At 34.8% G+C, this 15600-nt stretch overlaps 1 protein-coding gene across 3 annotated transcripts in view; it reads left to right on the top strand.

Annotated features, from left to right (window-relative positions):
* Window positions 1-5889: 5889 nt before the first annotated feature.
* LOC136027200 (transmembrane channel-like protein) overlaps window positions 5890-15600 on the top strand; it is an 81370-nt gene continuing 71659 nt past the window's right edge. Inside the window, exons 1-3 of one of the 3 annotated variants that reach the window (XM_065704217.1) lie at window positions 5890-6104; window positions 12044-12192; window positions 13938-14115. In XM_065704217.1, coding sequence (XP_065560289.1) covers window positions 6030-6104; window positions 12044-12192; window positions 13938-14115 — 402 coding nt within the window. In that variant the 5' untranslated portion in view covers window positions 5890-6029. The remainder of the gene's footprint in view (window positions 6105-12043; window positions 12193-13937; window positions 14116-15600) is intronic. The other 2 variants (XM_065704216.1, XM_065704214.1) reach the window with 2 other exon arrangements.

The raw sequence follows: 15600 nt of genomic DNA, 5'->3' as shown, positions 1-15600 counted from the left end.
CTCGCACTCAAAAGTAGTCCAATTCAGATTCACAAGTAGTTAGAGTCGAAGTCAGAGTCACAATATTAGTCATATGTATTCGTAGTCGAATTCGCAAGTAGGTACAGTTACTAGGATTTGCAGTTGCAAATAATCGCAGTCACAATTAGTCATAATCACTGTAGTAGTAGTAGCACTGACCCTGAAAGTTTCAAATTAATGCCCTTTGATCTTCTAAATATGTTGCAGATACACGCTTTTAATAACGTAGATTTAAATATGCCTCACAACATTTCGTGAAAGTTTTACCTTAATACTCTAAGCCTTTTTGCAGACCAATGATCAAACAAGCCCCTTTTTCTCGATATAAAACCTTTATATGTAAATTATAGGTAAATTGCATAATTTCCGTCCTTTGCCCAGGGGCTATAGAGGTTATGACATCCCTAGATATATAGTTATTTGATTTTTAGACTGTTTTGAACAAAATGGAAAATAACAATTTGATCGGGTGTCTTTGGTAGAGGGCAGCTACAAAGTGTGTGAGAGGGAGGCTGGTTACCTCCCGATCGGTTTTTATTCTTGTGTGCCACTAGAAATTACAATTTCCAATTTAATTTTACCCCTGCAAAGTTTCTTCGACCTCCATCCGTATTAAGTGGCCCCAGGGAAAAATAATAAATAACACATTGAAATCTTATGGATCTTTTTATAGGTTTTCAAAGGCTTCTGAAATCACCAACCTTCTATCAAACAGTTCGTGGTAACGAACTGTAATAAGGATTGACCCGGCTCAATAGTAAACAAAATTCTAAAAAACGGAATTATGATACCAATAGATAAATCAAAAGAATCAAATTTTTATGCTGATTTTGAATATATAAGTTTCATCAAATTTAGTCTTACTCATCAAAAGTTACGAGCCTGAGAAAATTTGCCTTGTTTTGGAAAATAGGGAGAAACATCCCCTAAAAGTCATACGATCTTAACAAAAATCCCGCCATCGCATTCAGCGTATCAGAAAACCCTACTGTAGAAGTTTCAAGCTCTTATCTACAAAAATGTAGAACTTGGTATTTTTTGCCAGAAGATCGATCACGGGTGCGTGTTTATTTGTTTGTTTTGTTTTTTTCACAGGGGTGATCGTATCAACCAAGTGGTTCTAGGGTGTCGCAAGAGGGCTTATTATAACGGAAATTAAAAGTTCTAGTGCCCTTTTTAAGTGACCAAAAAAATTGGAGGGCATCTAGGCCCCCTCCCACGCTCTTTTTTTCCCAAAGTCACCGTATAAAAATTTTGAGATAGCCATTTTGTTCAGCATATTCGAAAAACATAATAACTATGTCTATGGGGCTCCCTTACTCCCCCACAGTCCCCAGGGAGGGACTGCAAGTTACAAACTTTGACCAGCGTTTACATACAGTAATGATTATTTGGAAGTGTACAGACCTTTTCAGGATGACTTTCGGTTTGGGGAGGGGGGTTGAGGGGAGGGGGCTACGTGGGAGGATGTTCCATTAGAGGAATTGGTCATGGGAGATGAGAAATTACATGAAGGGGGCGCCGGATTTTCTAGCATTATTTAAAAAAAACAATGAAAAAATAAATATCAAAAAGTTTTTTTCAACTGAAAGTAAGGACCAGCATTAAAACTTAAAACAAACAGAGATTCTTGCGCATATGGGGTGGGGCATCTCTCCCTAAATAGCTCGCTCTTTACGCTAAAGTATTTTTTAGTAATTTCAACTATTTATTCTACAGCCTTTGTGAATCAGGGGTCAATTTTAAAGAGTTGGGACAAACTTTAGTGTAAAGAGTGAGGTATTAACGAGGGAGAAAACCCCCTCATATGCATAATAGAAATACACGAATATAGAAGTTCGGTACGTAAGTTAATTTGTAAGTTATGTATATTTTTTACTAATAAAAACGTTCGTTAAAAATAAAAATTCTAGTTGCCTTTTTAAGTAACCGAAAGATTGGTGGGCAACTAGGTCTCCTCTCCCACCCTTTTTCTCAAAATCGTCTGATCAAAACTAAGAGATAGCCATTTAGCAAAAAAAAAAATAATAGGCTAATTTCGTTTTCAATATTTATGTGCGGAGAGCCAAAATCAAAACTTGCATTAATTCAAAAACGTTCAGAAATTAAATTACGCCAAAGTTATTTACTGTTTAATAAAGTAGAATTGAGAGAAAGAGTAAAACTTTAGCGTAAAGAGCGGGACGTTGAGGGAGGAACAGGCCCTTTCATACATGGAGTAATTTCTGTTCGTTTTAAGTTTTAATGTCGCTCCTTACTTTCAGTTAAAAAAAACTTATTTTTTTTTACTTAATCCTGACTTAGGATGCCGTTGAATCCGAACATTTTAAAGCCAGAAACGCGATTTCCAAATAATAATAATAATAAAAAAAAAACATGTAGCAATGTCTCTGGTTATGACATAGCCCCCATATTCCTTGGGCCAAAGGATGAAGGTTATGCAAATTCCCTCTGGTTTACATATAAAGGTTTACATCGAGATTATATAAAAAGCAAGTTGTTTTTTTTTGTTTAAAAAGCAAAAACTTGTTTTTTTATTATTTAATCCTGACTTAGGATGCCGTTGAATCCGAACATTTTAAAGCCAGAAACCCGAATTCCAAATAATAATAATAATAATAATAATAAAAAAAACTGTAGCAATGTCTCTGGTTATGACATAGCCCCCATATTCCTTGGGCCAAAGGATGAAGGCTATGCAAATTCCCTCTGGTTTACATATAAAGGTTTACATCGAGATTATAAAAAAAGCAAGTTTTTTTTTGTAACTGAAAATAAGGAGCGACATTAAAACTTGAAACAAACAGAAATTATTTCTTATATAAAAGGAGCTATCCCCTCCTCAATGCATCACTCTTTACGCTAAAGTTTGATCCTTTGTCAAAACTCATGTTTTTAAAACAATGAAAACTGCCAGGCGTTAAGGAGGGGACAACCACTTTCATTTACGTAATAATTTCTGTTCGTTTTAAGTTAAAATGTCACTCCTTACATTCAGTTATAAAACTCATTTTTTTTTATTTAATTTCTGAGCCTTTTTCAACCAATTCAGGGTTGAATTTGGCTTAGCGTACATAAGAAAATTGCATTTTAATTTTGGTATATTAATTCCGTATATAAATGGTTGCCCTCTTATCAGTACCTTGCTCCTTACGCTAAAGCTGTTAGGACTTTTAAAAAAGCTTCCTAATCTAATTAAACAGTACTCGTGTTTCAGTAGACGCCCTTAAAAAATTGGGACATACATTCAAAGTTTAGCGTAAAGAACAAGGTATTGAGGAGGGGGCAACCCTTCATGCATGGAATAATCTCCGTTTGTTTTTCGAACAAACCCGGTAAATCTGGCTCACCCTCTATGAAATATGCCCCTCCCTCTCACGGGAAACTCCTCCGTGGAAATTTCATCCGACATAAAGTGCTCCCCCAAGTCAATTTCACTTCAGACAGATATATCCTCACTTAATCTCTAATTGGTTTCTCGACCATTCCAGAAATACCCCCTTCCATGAAAATTATTTCCCGGAATTCAAAACATGCGGAAAAAAGCCCCTGGATAATTCCCATGGAACATATCCACAAGAAAAATGTGGCAAAGAGAATTTAAGACTATTAAAAAGAATTTCGTATAGTAATTCTGTTAAATCTTCCCAGTGTAGCATTTCCCCTAGAATATTCACCCTCAAAAATCTCCCCGTGGAAGATTCTCCCTATAGATATCCGCCACAAGCACACACACCCCTCTTTTAAAAATAAAGTCTGGATACTTCCCAATAAAAAAATACTATATGTAAACAATGGGGAAATTTCCTATATTGCAGGGCTGCCCTGACGCACTTTGGGGGTCATTTTGCACCTAAGGACATAATTGTTTGATCTTTGAAAATATACCGAACAAAAAAGCTATCTCAAAATTTGGATCTGATAAATTGGAGGAAAATGGGCGTTGAAGGAGGCCTAGTTGCTCTCCAAACTTTTTGGTCACTTAAAAAGGGCACTAAAACTTCTAATTTCCGTTAGAATGCACCCTCTTTCGGTCTTTTATTACCATTTTTTCATTACAGTCACCCCTGGAAAAAACAAAACAAAAACAAACAAACAAACATGCCTCCGTGATCTGTCTTCTGGCAAAATAGCAAAAATTCTACGTTTTTGAAGATAGGAGCTTGTAACTTCTACAGCAGGGTTCTCTGGTACGCTGACTCTGATGGTGTTATTTTCTATAAGATTTCTTTAGTTTTTGGGTGTGTTTACCCCCTATTTCCGAAATCAGGCAATTTTCTCAGGCTCATAACTTTTGATGGGTAACACTAAACATGGTGAAATTTACATATTTGTAAAGTATATAATAAGCTGCATATTTGCAGCTTATTTGTAACAACATATTTGCATATTTTGTAACAAATATGCTTTATTTTGTACAAAGTAATATTATTTTGTACAAATATGCTTTACAGCATATTTGTAAAATAAGTATAATAAGCTGATTCCTTTAATGAATCTATTAATATTGAAATTTTTAGTTTTTTTTTGAATTTTAGTTACTATTGAGCTGAGTCACTCCTTACTTACAGTTCGTCAACCACGAACTGTTTGAAAAATGGGCTTGTTTGATCACGGGTCGGCGAAAAGACTTAGTAGCAAAAAAGGGTATCTGTAAATGCTTTTGGACTGACTCAACTTCCTCCTCTTTCCAATTCCTCTTTCTAAATTCAGCAAACGAAATGTTGCTGAATTTAGAGTTCCACACTTGCTTGGTCTGCTATCCCCATTTATACTACACAGGTAATTTTTCGAAGACCAGACTACCTTTCTATGACGAGCAAATATAAATTAAAATAGGGATAAGTCCTTTTATTAGACAGTGAAAAACAGACACAAAAAGTTCTAGATATATCGACCACACTCATCAGTGATCGCCATTAGAAGATAAACTAAGGATTATGATTAAACTATTTTTACATACAGTTTGTTTGTCCATGAGAGTTTTTCCTCTCCCTTTGATTCCATGTTATTCCATTGCCTTTCCTTTGCTCCTAAAGACAAAGTCTATTAAAATGATATGATATGATATGATCCACAAATATTTTCAGTAACTCACAAATTTCTCCATCCATTTTCTTTAGCTGCTCAGATTCATTCAAAATCATGTATACTTTTCTCTGACATCATAGATACAAAAAAATCTTTTTCTTTTACTTGTCAATCCAGTTACTATTGGCTACAGTTGGGTCCTTACTGTGATTTTTTTATAATGTTTATTCTTAGAGAGAATAGAAGAGACGAGGGAGTTTTTCCTTCTCAACACTTCGCTCTTTACGCCAAAATTTGAATTTTGTCCCAATTCCTTAAGAACAACTCCTGAAATACTAGGTTCAATTTAATTAGAACAATCAGAAGTTTTTTTTTTAGTACTAAAAACGTCAGAGGACAGAGCGAGGTGCTGAGGAGGAGCAACTCCCCTCATACACGTAATAATTTGCATTCGTTTTAAGATTTAATGAAACTTCTTACTTTCAGATGAAAAAACTTGTTTTTTTTTTATTAACAGTATATATTGATCTACATACGCAGAAGAGAAAGGGAAAGAGGTTCTGACCCTCTACCTCAAAAATTTTGACACTAGCATGGTTATGACAGCATTATGACTAGCATTAGATTGGCTGCATGGTTTGGATTTTTATTGCGGTTTTCCTAAATTGTTTATCAGGAGGCTAACAAACCCCGATCCTCTGTATGTGATAGGATGAAAGCCTTCAGAGTTCGTCATAACCCACCAAAAATCGCATGAAAGCCATTAAATAGAAACCAATAAACAAGGCCTATTTCATTTTTTAGGATTACAAATGGTTAGAACGACAGAACTGGAAAGGATCGTCTTTTCAAATAAACTGGACGATTAATATCTGTAAATCTACTGACAAAGTTAAAAGACCACACCTTGTTCGAAATCAACTTTCCGATAAGTAGGTCTATAAGGAGCATCAGAAATACCTTGTTTAGAACAGTTCATGGTTTCTATTATGAAAGAAGTGTCGATAGAAGTTATCAGTTTTCTCAGGACCGAAGGACCTCAAAGCTCACAGGTAAAAGCTTTTAATTTGTGTTTATTTTTTTTCTCACATGGGAGGGACTGATGCATTTGGACTTAGTTTACCAGAAAACGAAAAATCAATTTTCAAGGACAACCGTTCATTTGTCAGATATTGTTTAAAATAAAAGAAATAAGTTTCTTTTTCAAAAATTAATTAAAATATCAAAACCAAGTTTAATTTTATCGTGGCTAAGAATCAAAAGTCATATCTGACATTTCTAAATCTTTAGAGGAAAACGAAATTAAACTTTTCTTTTATCTTTCTGTGCATATTTCTAAGAAATTTGAAAATTTGAAATTGTAGACTTGAAATAAGAAAAAATACAATGGGTGTACCAGCTAATCGAAAATGAACAAATTTGAATCAAATAAACAAAAGTTGACACTCTTAAAAAACGTTAGGGTATCATTTATGCTTAACTGAAAACTGTGTAGATTTCTTAAAATGGAATTTTTTTTTGTTCGAACATTTTTCTATGATAAAATTTGAATAAAATATATATTCCAAATGAGAGTACAGAGCAAAATTAAAACGGAAGGTGAACAGGAGTTACCCTGCATGTGACAAAGACTGTTCTCTTTACACCGTTCTCCCCTTTCCCACTCTTTGACAGTAAAACTACATTATAGTTGTCCTACTGCCATTGGAAATCTTTCGAATGAATATATACAGTCGGTGGGCTATTTCAGGTGCTTCATTTAGCGATCGAGTTTCAGAACATGGGATCGATATTTTTTTTTTTTTTTTTTTTTTAGCACAAAAAAAATATAGCCTACTGTTTTATTTTGAAAAGTGCTTTAATAAAACAAATTTTACAAGTTTTGTAACTTCAAACCTTGTCATAAGGTATTTATCCCCACTTTTACTTTTACTGGAGAAAAAGTCACGCTTTCCCGTAAAGAAGACGAGTTCAAGGGTTCGCTCTCAAATATACTTAATAATTTCTATTTGTGGTAACTTTTAATGTCACTACTTACCTTCATTTGGAAAAACTGTTGGTTTAATTTAGTTTTTTTTTTGGGTTCTTAATATTATATCCAACAGTATTTCAGGGGTTTGCCCCCCGAAACTTAGCCTTAAAAACTTAGAAACTTAGGTATCGATTAGTGTAATTATTATTACTTTCAATCTCAGACCCTGTTTTGCCACAATAATGCACTGAACTCGTTCTAATTTCCCATGACAACCTTTTTGTTTGAATAGCCCTTGTGGTGAACCATTTTATAAAAGTGGCCTCAATCTCATAAGAATGGTGGCACCAACCCCAAGGATTTCAGTGTCTGGGTTTCAACTTGCTATAATTAAATCATAGACCTGGGGTTGGTTGAGCTTACAACCCTTCACCCAAAATTTATTGCAATGAATAACATAATAAATGTCTCGGATGACCAACCTCCTTTTATCCAAAGGCCATTGCCTGTCTCTGGACCGAAAATTGAACATCGTTTGAATTTCCTAGACCAAGGTTCTTCGGATCACCACCTAGAATGCATTGACGTTGAATTATCCAGAAGCAAAGTCACTTGGAAATGGAACTTAAACGGCTCCGCATTTTTATTGCCAGAATAACAGAAATTAATCTAGCTGGAGTTGAAGCTGAATCCATTGACGAGGGATGTATTCATCTCTCGTCGGGGCAGCAAAATATCAGGAGGAATGGGGTAGGAATAGTTTTTGACAACAAGTGTAAGGAGTGTAAACTATCATTCAGTCTTATAAAATCACCCGTACTCGTCTCAGTCACAGGCAAGGCAAAGTGAAAGTCTTTATCTGTTATGCTGCCACAAAGAAGCTGAGACTGAAACAAAAGGTAATTTCTATCTATCCCTGAGCAAGAAACAAAAACGTGTAGCATTTACAATCTTCTCATCTCGATTACCAGATTCGTCGGGAAAGACATCCGCAAACCCACAAGGTACAGTAATGATGGCCGAACCAAAAATTTATTGAATATATCATCAAACAGTTCGTGGTAACGAAGGAGCGAACCGGCTCAATAGTAAACGAAACTCTAAAAAACGGAATTTCGATACTAAAAGATAAATCAAAAGAATTGAATTTTTGTGCAGATTTTAAATGTATAAGTTTCATCAAATTTATTGTGTGTCGTCAAAAGTTACGGGCCTGGGAATATTTGCCTTATTTTGGAAAATAGGGGAAAACACCCCCTAAAAGTCGTAGAATCTTAACGAAAATCACACCATCGAATTCAGCGTATCAGTGAGCCCTACTGTAAAAGTTTTAAGCTCCTATCAACAAAAATGTGGAATTTTATATTTTTTGCCAGAAGACCGATCATGGGTGCGTGTTTATTTGTTTCTTTTTTTTCCAGGGTCATCGTATCGACCGAGTGGTCCTAGAATGTCGCAAGAGGGCTCATTATAATGGAAATGAAAAGTTCTAGTGCCCTTTTTAAGTGACCAAAAAGATTGGAGGGCACCTAGGCCCCCTCCCACGCTCATTTTTTCCCAAAGTCCACGGATCGATATTTTGAGATAGCCATTTTGTTCAACATAGTCGAAAACCTTAATAAATATGTATTTGGGATGACTTACTCCCCCAGAGTCCCCGAGGCAGGGGCTGCAAGTTACAAACTTTGACCAGTGTTTACATACAGTAATGGTTATTGGGAAGTGTACAGACGTTTTTCAGGGGGATTATTTTGGTTTGGAGGGACGGGCTTAGGGGAGGGAGCTATGTTGGATGATCTTTCCTTGGAGGAATATGTCATGGGGGAAGAGAAATTCCGTGAAGGGGTGCAGGATTTTCTAGCATTATTATAAAAAGAAACAATGAAAAAATAAATATGAAAAAGTTTTTTCAACTGAAAGTAAGGAGCAGCATTAAAACTTAAAACGAACAGAGATTATTGCGCATATGAGAGGTTCATCTTCTCCTAAATTCCTCGCTCTTTACGCTAAAGTGTTTTTAGTGATTTGTACTATTTATTTTAAGGCCTTTCTCATTCAGGTGTCATTTTTAAGAGTTGGAACAAAATTTAAGCTTTAGTCTAAATAGTGAGGTATTGACGAAAGGACAAACCCCCCATATACATAATAAAAATATAAGAATATAAAAGTTCGTTACATAAGTTAATTCTTAAGTTACGTTTATTTTTTACTAATAAAAACGTTCGTTAAAAATTAAAAGTTCTAGTTGTCTTTTCAAGTAACCAAAAAATTGGAGGCCAACTAGGCCTCCTCCCCCACCCCTTTTTTCTCAAATTTGTCTGATCAAACAGTTCGTGGTAATGAACTGTAGTAAGGAGCGACCCGGAAAAATAGTAACCAAAAGTCTAAAAAATGGAATTTTGGTACCAATAGCTACATCAAAAGAATCACATTTTAATGCTGGTTTTAAATATATAAGTTTCATCAAGTTTAGTCTCATCAAGTTTAAGTCTCAAGTTTAGTCAAATCAAGTTACCCATCAAAAGTTACGAGCCTGAGAAAATTTGCGTTATTTTAGAAAATAGGGGGAAACGCCCCCTAAAAATCATAGAATCTTAACGAAAATCACACCATCAGATTCAGCGTATCAGAGAACCCTACTGTAGAAGTTTCGAGCTCCTATCTACAAAAATGTGGAAATTTGCATTTTTTGCCAGAAGGCAGATCACGGATGCGTGTTTATTTGTTTTTTTGTTTTTTTGTTTTTTTTTTCCCCAGGGGTGATCGTATCGACCCAGTTGTCCTAGAATGTTGCAAGAGGGCTCATTCTAACGGAAATGAAAAGTTCTAGTGCCCTTTTTAAGTGACCAAAAAAATTGGAGGGCACCTAGGCCCCCTCCCACGCTAATTATTTTCCCAAAGTCAACGGATCAAAATTCTGAGATAGCCATTTTATTCAGCGTAGTCGAAAAACCTTATAACTATGTCTTTGGGGACGACTTACTCCCCCACAGTCCCCGTGGGAGGGGCAACAAGTTACAAACTTTGACCTGTGCTTACATATAGTAATGGTTATTGGGAAGTATACAGGCGTTTTCAGGAGGATTTTTTTGGTTTGGGGGAGGGGTTGAGAAGAGGGGGATATGCTGGGGGAACTTTCCTTCGAGAATTTGTAATGGGAGAAGAAAATTTCCATGAAGGGAGAGCAGGATTTACTAGCATTATTTAAAAAAAAACAATTAAAAAATAAAAGTGAAAAAGCTTTTTCAGCTGGAAGTAAGGAACAGCAATAAAACTTAAAACAAACAGAAATTATAACCCATATGAGGGGCTCACCTCCTTCTAATACCTCGCTCTTTACGCTAAAGTATTTTCGGTAATTTCAACTACTTATTCTATGGCTTTTGTGATTCAGGGGGTCATTCTTAATGAATTGGGATAAAATTTAAGCTTTAGTGTAAAGAGCGAGATACTGACGATGGGTTGAATCCCCTCATATATGTAATAAAAACATGAGAATACAAAAGTTCTTTACGTAAGCTAATTTATAAGTTACGTAAATCTTTTACCAATAAAAAGATTCGTAAAAAATTAAAAGTTCTAGTTGCCTTTTTAATTAACCAAAAAATCGGGGGGCAACTAGGCTTCGTCCCCCGCTCTTTTTCTCAAAATCATTCGATCAAAATTATGAGAAAGCCATTGAGCCAAAAAAAAAAATGCAAATTTCGTTTTGATTATTCCTCTGCGGAGAGCCAAAATCAAAACATGCATTGATTCAAAAACGTTCAGAAATTAAATAAAAAAAAACAAGTTTTTTCAACTGAAAGTAAGGATTGACATCAAAACTTAAAACGCACAGAAATTACTTCGTATATGAAAGAGGCTGCTTCCTCATCAACGCCCCGCTCTTTACGCTAAAGTTTTTTACTGTTTTAGAAAGAAGAATTGAGAGAAAGAGTCAAACTTTAGCGTAAAGAGCGGGGCGTTGATGAGGAAGCAGCCTCTTTCATATACGAAGTAATTTCTGTGCGTTTTAAGTTTTGATGTCACTCCTTACTTTCAGTTGAAAAAACTTGTTTTTTTTTATTTAATGTAAAAAAATATAGATACGATAAGTATCTCTCGTATCTATAAGCGGATTTAGAAATTTAAGAAGCGAATTTAAAAAATTACAATTTTTAATGAGACACCATCAGTGTTTTTGCAGTTTATATAATAGCCTTAGAGGTTCAAATCCTGGTATAAAAACAGAACTATAACAAAAAAAAAACAAAAAAAAAAACAGTGACACAAAAAACAAAAAACTACATACACACCCGAGACGCTAAATAAGAATTTCATATTTTCATCCTTAGGGGACTCAAAATTACAAAAAAAAAACCCACACAGATCTGCTTATGCTAAAAATTTTGATATGCATTTCTAAAGTCAACAGATTTTTAAATGTCCACCAAGCATAAAATATAAATGCCTTTGATGTATATACTCGTACTGTTTGAAGATTCAGTTCTTATAATTCCGATCTCTTTTGGGGCGCTCTTTACTTGTAGCTACGACAAAATGTTAGTTTTGAAAGGAATGACAAAAATAGTGACGAAAGCAAGATTTTTGTTTAACAGTACAAGTAAATCAACGATCATAAATGTCTTATGTCAAAAATTTTTACCATATATTACTGGGTGCTGTCATATCTTAGTTCCCACTCCCAAAACAGGATTAAGTTTTGATTCTGCTTTATTTTAAAATATATAAATAAATTGAATAATCAATTTCAATTTGTTCGTTGTTTTTCCTATGTATATTTGGAATGGACTTGCTAAAAAAAAAAAAAAAATAATTGACGGAATTATGTTATATACTGAGGCCAACAAAACTTAATAGATCATATATATATAGATATAAGGGAAAAATGGAGATTCCACAAGGTTAAGCAGGATTTAATGATGACACTAAATCAGTTTGAAGGATTAAATTAAGGTAACACCATCCATATTGTAGGTGAAATTTATTTTTATTCAAATTCTATTTTTGATTTTTTAGCCCAGGATACAATCAGATGAAGAGCTTGATTTAGAATATTTGACGAGTACCCGAGAAATCCTTGAGAGGAAAAAAAATTCACGAAGGTCGTTAAAGAGAGAACGAACTAAAGAGCTAAATAGCTCACTACCTGTGTTCACTGACAGTCGGTAAGTTTAGAAAAGTTCATTTCATTGTTCAGTAATAGAACGGTCGTCATATTACCAGTAAAAGTAACTGTTATTTTCGGCTTATCTCAGTGGTAAAAGTTTATTGCGAAAACAACTTTATGGAAATTCCCCAAATAATAGCCTCAAACCTTTCAAAATTGTGTCGTATCGAATTGGGAAGCTGAACCAATTGAACCACTATCGTTGGAAATTCCAAATAGAAAAATTATAATTCCTATCTTTAGTAACAAGCAAAAAGTTAGTTTTTCGCATGGGAAGCAGTGACATGTCTCCTTTTTGTTCTCTTTTTTCATCACTGCTCGTAGCGCAATGAAAGATTTTAGAGAGATATTTAAGGGATGATTTAAAAGGTAATTGTTATAGCTACCTACTTTCCTAGTAACTAAAGATAAAATTATTTAGAATGTAATTTTTTTTACAAAAACTGAATTAATTTATGCAAGATGACATAACACCTTTAGGTTTTGACAAGAGATGGTATAATAAGAATTTCTGATTAAACTTACAGGGAAATGTGTTAAGAAGCTTTAGATTATCAGGGACAAAAAAGTGAAATATAATTTTTGAAATTGGCTGAATGGAAACTTAAACAACCATTTAATCCAAACTTTTTTAAGGGAGAATCCAGAAGCTCAAATTTCAATGAAAAAGACATTCATTGGCCGTTATGCAGTTTAATTCTTTACGGCGCCAAATTAAAAAAAAAAAAAAAAAAAAAAAAAAAAAAACCTATGTGAAGAATCATCCAAAAATAAGTGAAAAAACATATCATCATGGAGCTCTAAAAAGTTTAACTTTCTTGATTGTTGTGGAAAAAGACAAACGCTGATAGTATCGACAGCAAACTGGGCTAAAAAGAAAAAAGGACGATGAAAAAAAAACAGTATGAATGATTAAAATTGTGCAAAAATGAAATTCTAATAACTTTTTATCAAATATGAATTGAAAAGAAGTTTATATGTAGTTAATGAGCTAAAAACCTAAGCTTAGCTTTATTATGGCTATTGCTGAAATTACTCAAGGTTAACGCCCACAAGAACATCTTTTCAGAATTACCCATTTTGGTTACATTTATCCTTTTACACATACCTACAGATCCCCATTTTCATTCCGATTCCGATTATATCAGTTTTACTACTTAATCTTTATCATGCAAAACACAAACATTAAATTAAATTTTGTTCCTTTAGACACCATGACAAAAATCTCCCAGACTTGGTCTTTTAAGCGTCATTGGCTAACAGCAGCTATCAAATAAAAGTGTAAATCTTTTGGGCATTAACCCAGTTTCGAACAATGTGTGTTTGAGAAAGCATATATTAAAAGATTGTCTATGTTTGAATTTTCACAAAACGAAAAGCATCGTCAAATTTACCATATCAGTTTTACGCTTTTTTTCTCGGGTCAGTGCTGTAACAATGGTGAAACTGTCCCAACCAAAATATTTTTCATGATTTCGCAACAGCCAAAAGAAAATTCATAGTGAATTTTGGTTTTCATGTATGATTTGACCTAAGGACGGGACATTGAGAACAAATATTATATTTTTAGTCCTTTGTACTATAAGAATTTTACATAAATTTAAATCTGGAATTTTTGAGAAACTAAATTATGAGAGCTTTTTATTTTCTACCTTAAGTTTTCGTAAAATAGGAGATGCCAAATAAAAAAAAATTCTGTTTTAAATTATCCTTCAAAAAAAACTTCAACGAATTTTCTCTTAGGCATAAAGACATCATTGCCGGGGCTAAGCACCAGCCATGGACTATGCATAAGAAGCTTAGACTTATTCGAAAGGCCAAATCCTGTGCAAGAGAAGAAGAAGGGGCTATTGTCAATCGTCTGTCTGAAAAGAAAACCTTTCAAGATTTTAGGTCAAAATGGTTCCTGTCCTTTGGAAAGGTAGGCTATTTGGCAATCAAATTAAAGTACAGTTTGTAGAACAAATTGAACATAAAATCATTTTTCGTCATCAGGTAGTAGTCTTGACAATCTACGCAGCCTTTACGCGACGAAACAGAAGTTCTCACCTGACAAAACAGCCAATGTCTGGCCTAGTGACGGCAAAAAACTTGAATCCTGTAACTACAGTTTTCTGTCAAAAACATCTTATTAAACTATCATAAACTTATTTCCTCCAGCCAAATCAGATGGAGACATGGTGAAACAAAAATTAAGAACATAACTAGCATATACTATCATGAAAAAAGAAGTAGAATTGTCCATTTTTTCTCGGTAAACTAAATGGGCCAAGTCTATCTTAAGTTGTTTGATTGCATGATCGGATGTGTTGCTTGCGAGGGTAAAGCAGCAATATTGCTCACAGATTGCTAAACAAATTGTCTTCGAGATGAATCAATGCAAAAACTAGAAATTTTTTGGAAAAAAGATTGCTAAGAATTGCGATATGCACCCCCTCTGATTTCCCCATCATTCGTGTTGACACATACATGAAGAGGTGATTTAAAGTTTTTGTTCTTTCTTTATTGGGATCATTTTGATTATGGAAGATGTACTGCAGTGGTTTGTTCTTAACTAGGTTTCAGCTATATCCGATGTAACTTACATAGTCCCCATTTAAAATGAACTAGCTGTTGGTGTGGCGCTTCGCACCACACCAAAACCTAGTTGGCGGGGGCACTTCGCGCCCCAAGCCCCCCCGCACACGCAAGTCGTTACCCGCCGTATTAGTTACGCACCATTGTAGTTGTGTCCCTGTGTCCCACCTGTGAATATATATATATATATATATATATATATATATATATATATATATATATATATATATATATATATATATATATATATATATATATATATATATATATATACTAGCTGTTGGGGTGGCGCTTCGCGCCACCCCAACACCTAGTTGGTGGGGGCGCTTCGCGCCCCCCCCCAAGCCCCCCCTCGTGCGTAAGTCGTTACGCGCCATATTAGTTACGCGCCATTGTAGTTGTGTCCCTATGTCCCACCTGTGAATATAGATATATATATATATATATGTTTTTAACTACGTAAAACTTGCGAATATACAACATTCTTTGCTGTCCCATTGTCTGTGCATATAAATAGATTGTTTACCGACTCTTGAAAATGCAACATATAATGGTCCATGGGAAAACAATCCGTATTCAGATCTATACCTCATGATTCTAATGATTGCCCTTGAGCTTTGTTGATGGTGATTGCCAATCTACCATTCCCTGTGTCGCCATCGTCATTTATATATCCCCTTGTGTCCCCCGGCATCCCCTTTGTAGTTTTGTCCCTGTGTCCCGGTCGTCATTTGTGTCCCGGTGTCCCAGTCTGTGATTTCTCTTTGAATGTCCCGGGCGTCATTTATATTCCATGTGTCCCGGTGTCTCGGTCGTCATTTATATCCCC

This window comes from Artemia franciscana, chromosome 5 (genome assembly GCF_032884065.1).
Source record: "Artemia franciscana chromosome 5, ASM3288406v1, whole genome shotgun sequence".
Taxonomy (NCBI): domain Eukaryota; kingdom Metazoa; phylum Arthropoda; class Branchiopoda; order Anostraca; family Artemiidae; genus Artemia; species Artemia franciscana.
This window is presented reverse-complemented; position numbering and strand designations above follow the sequence as displayed.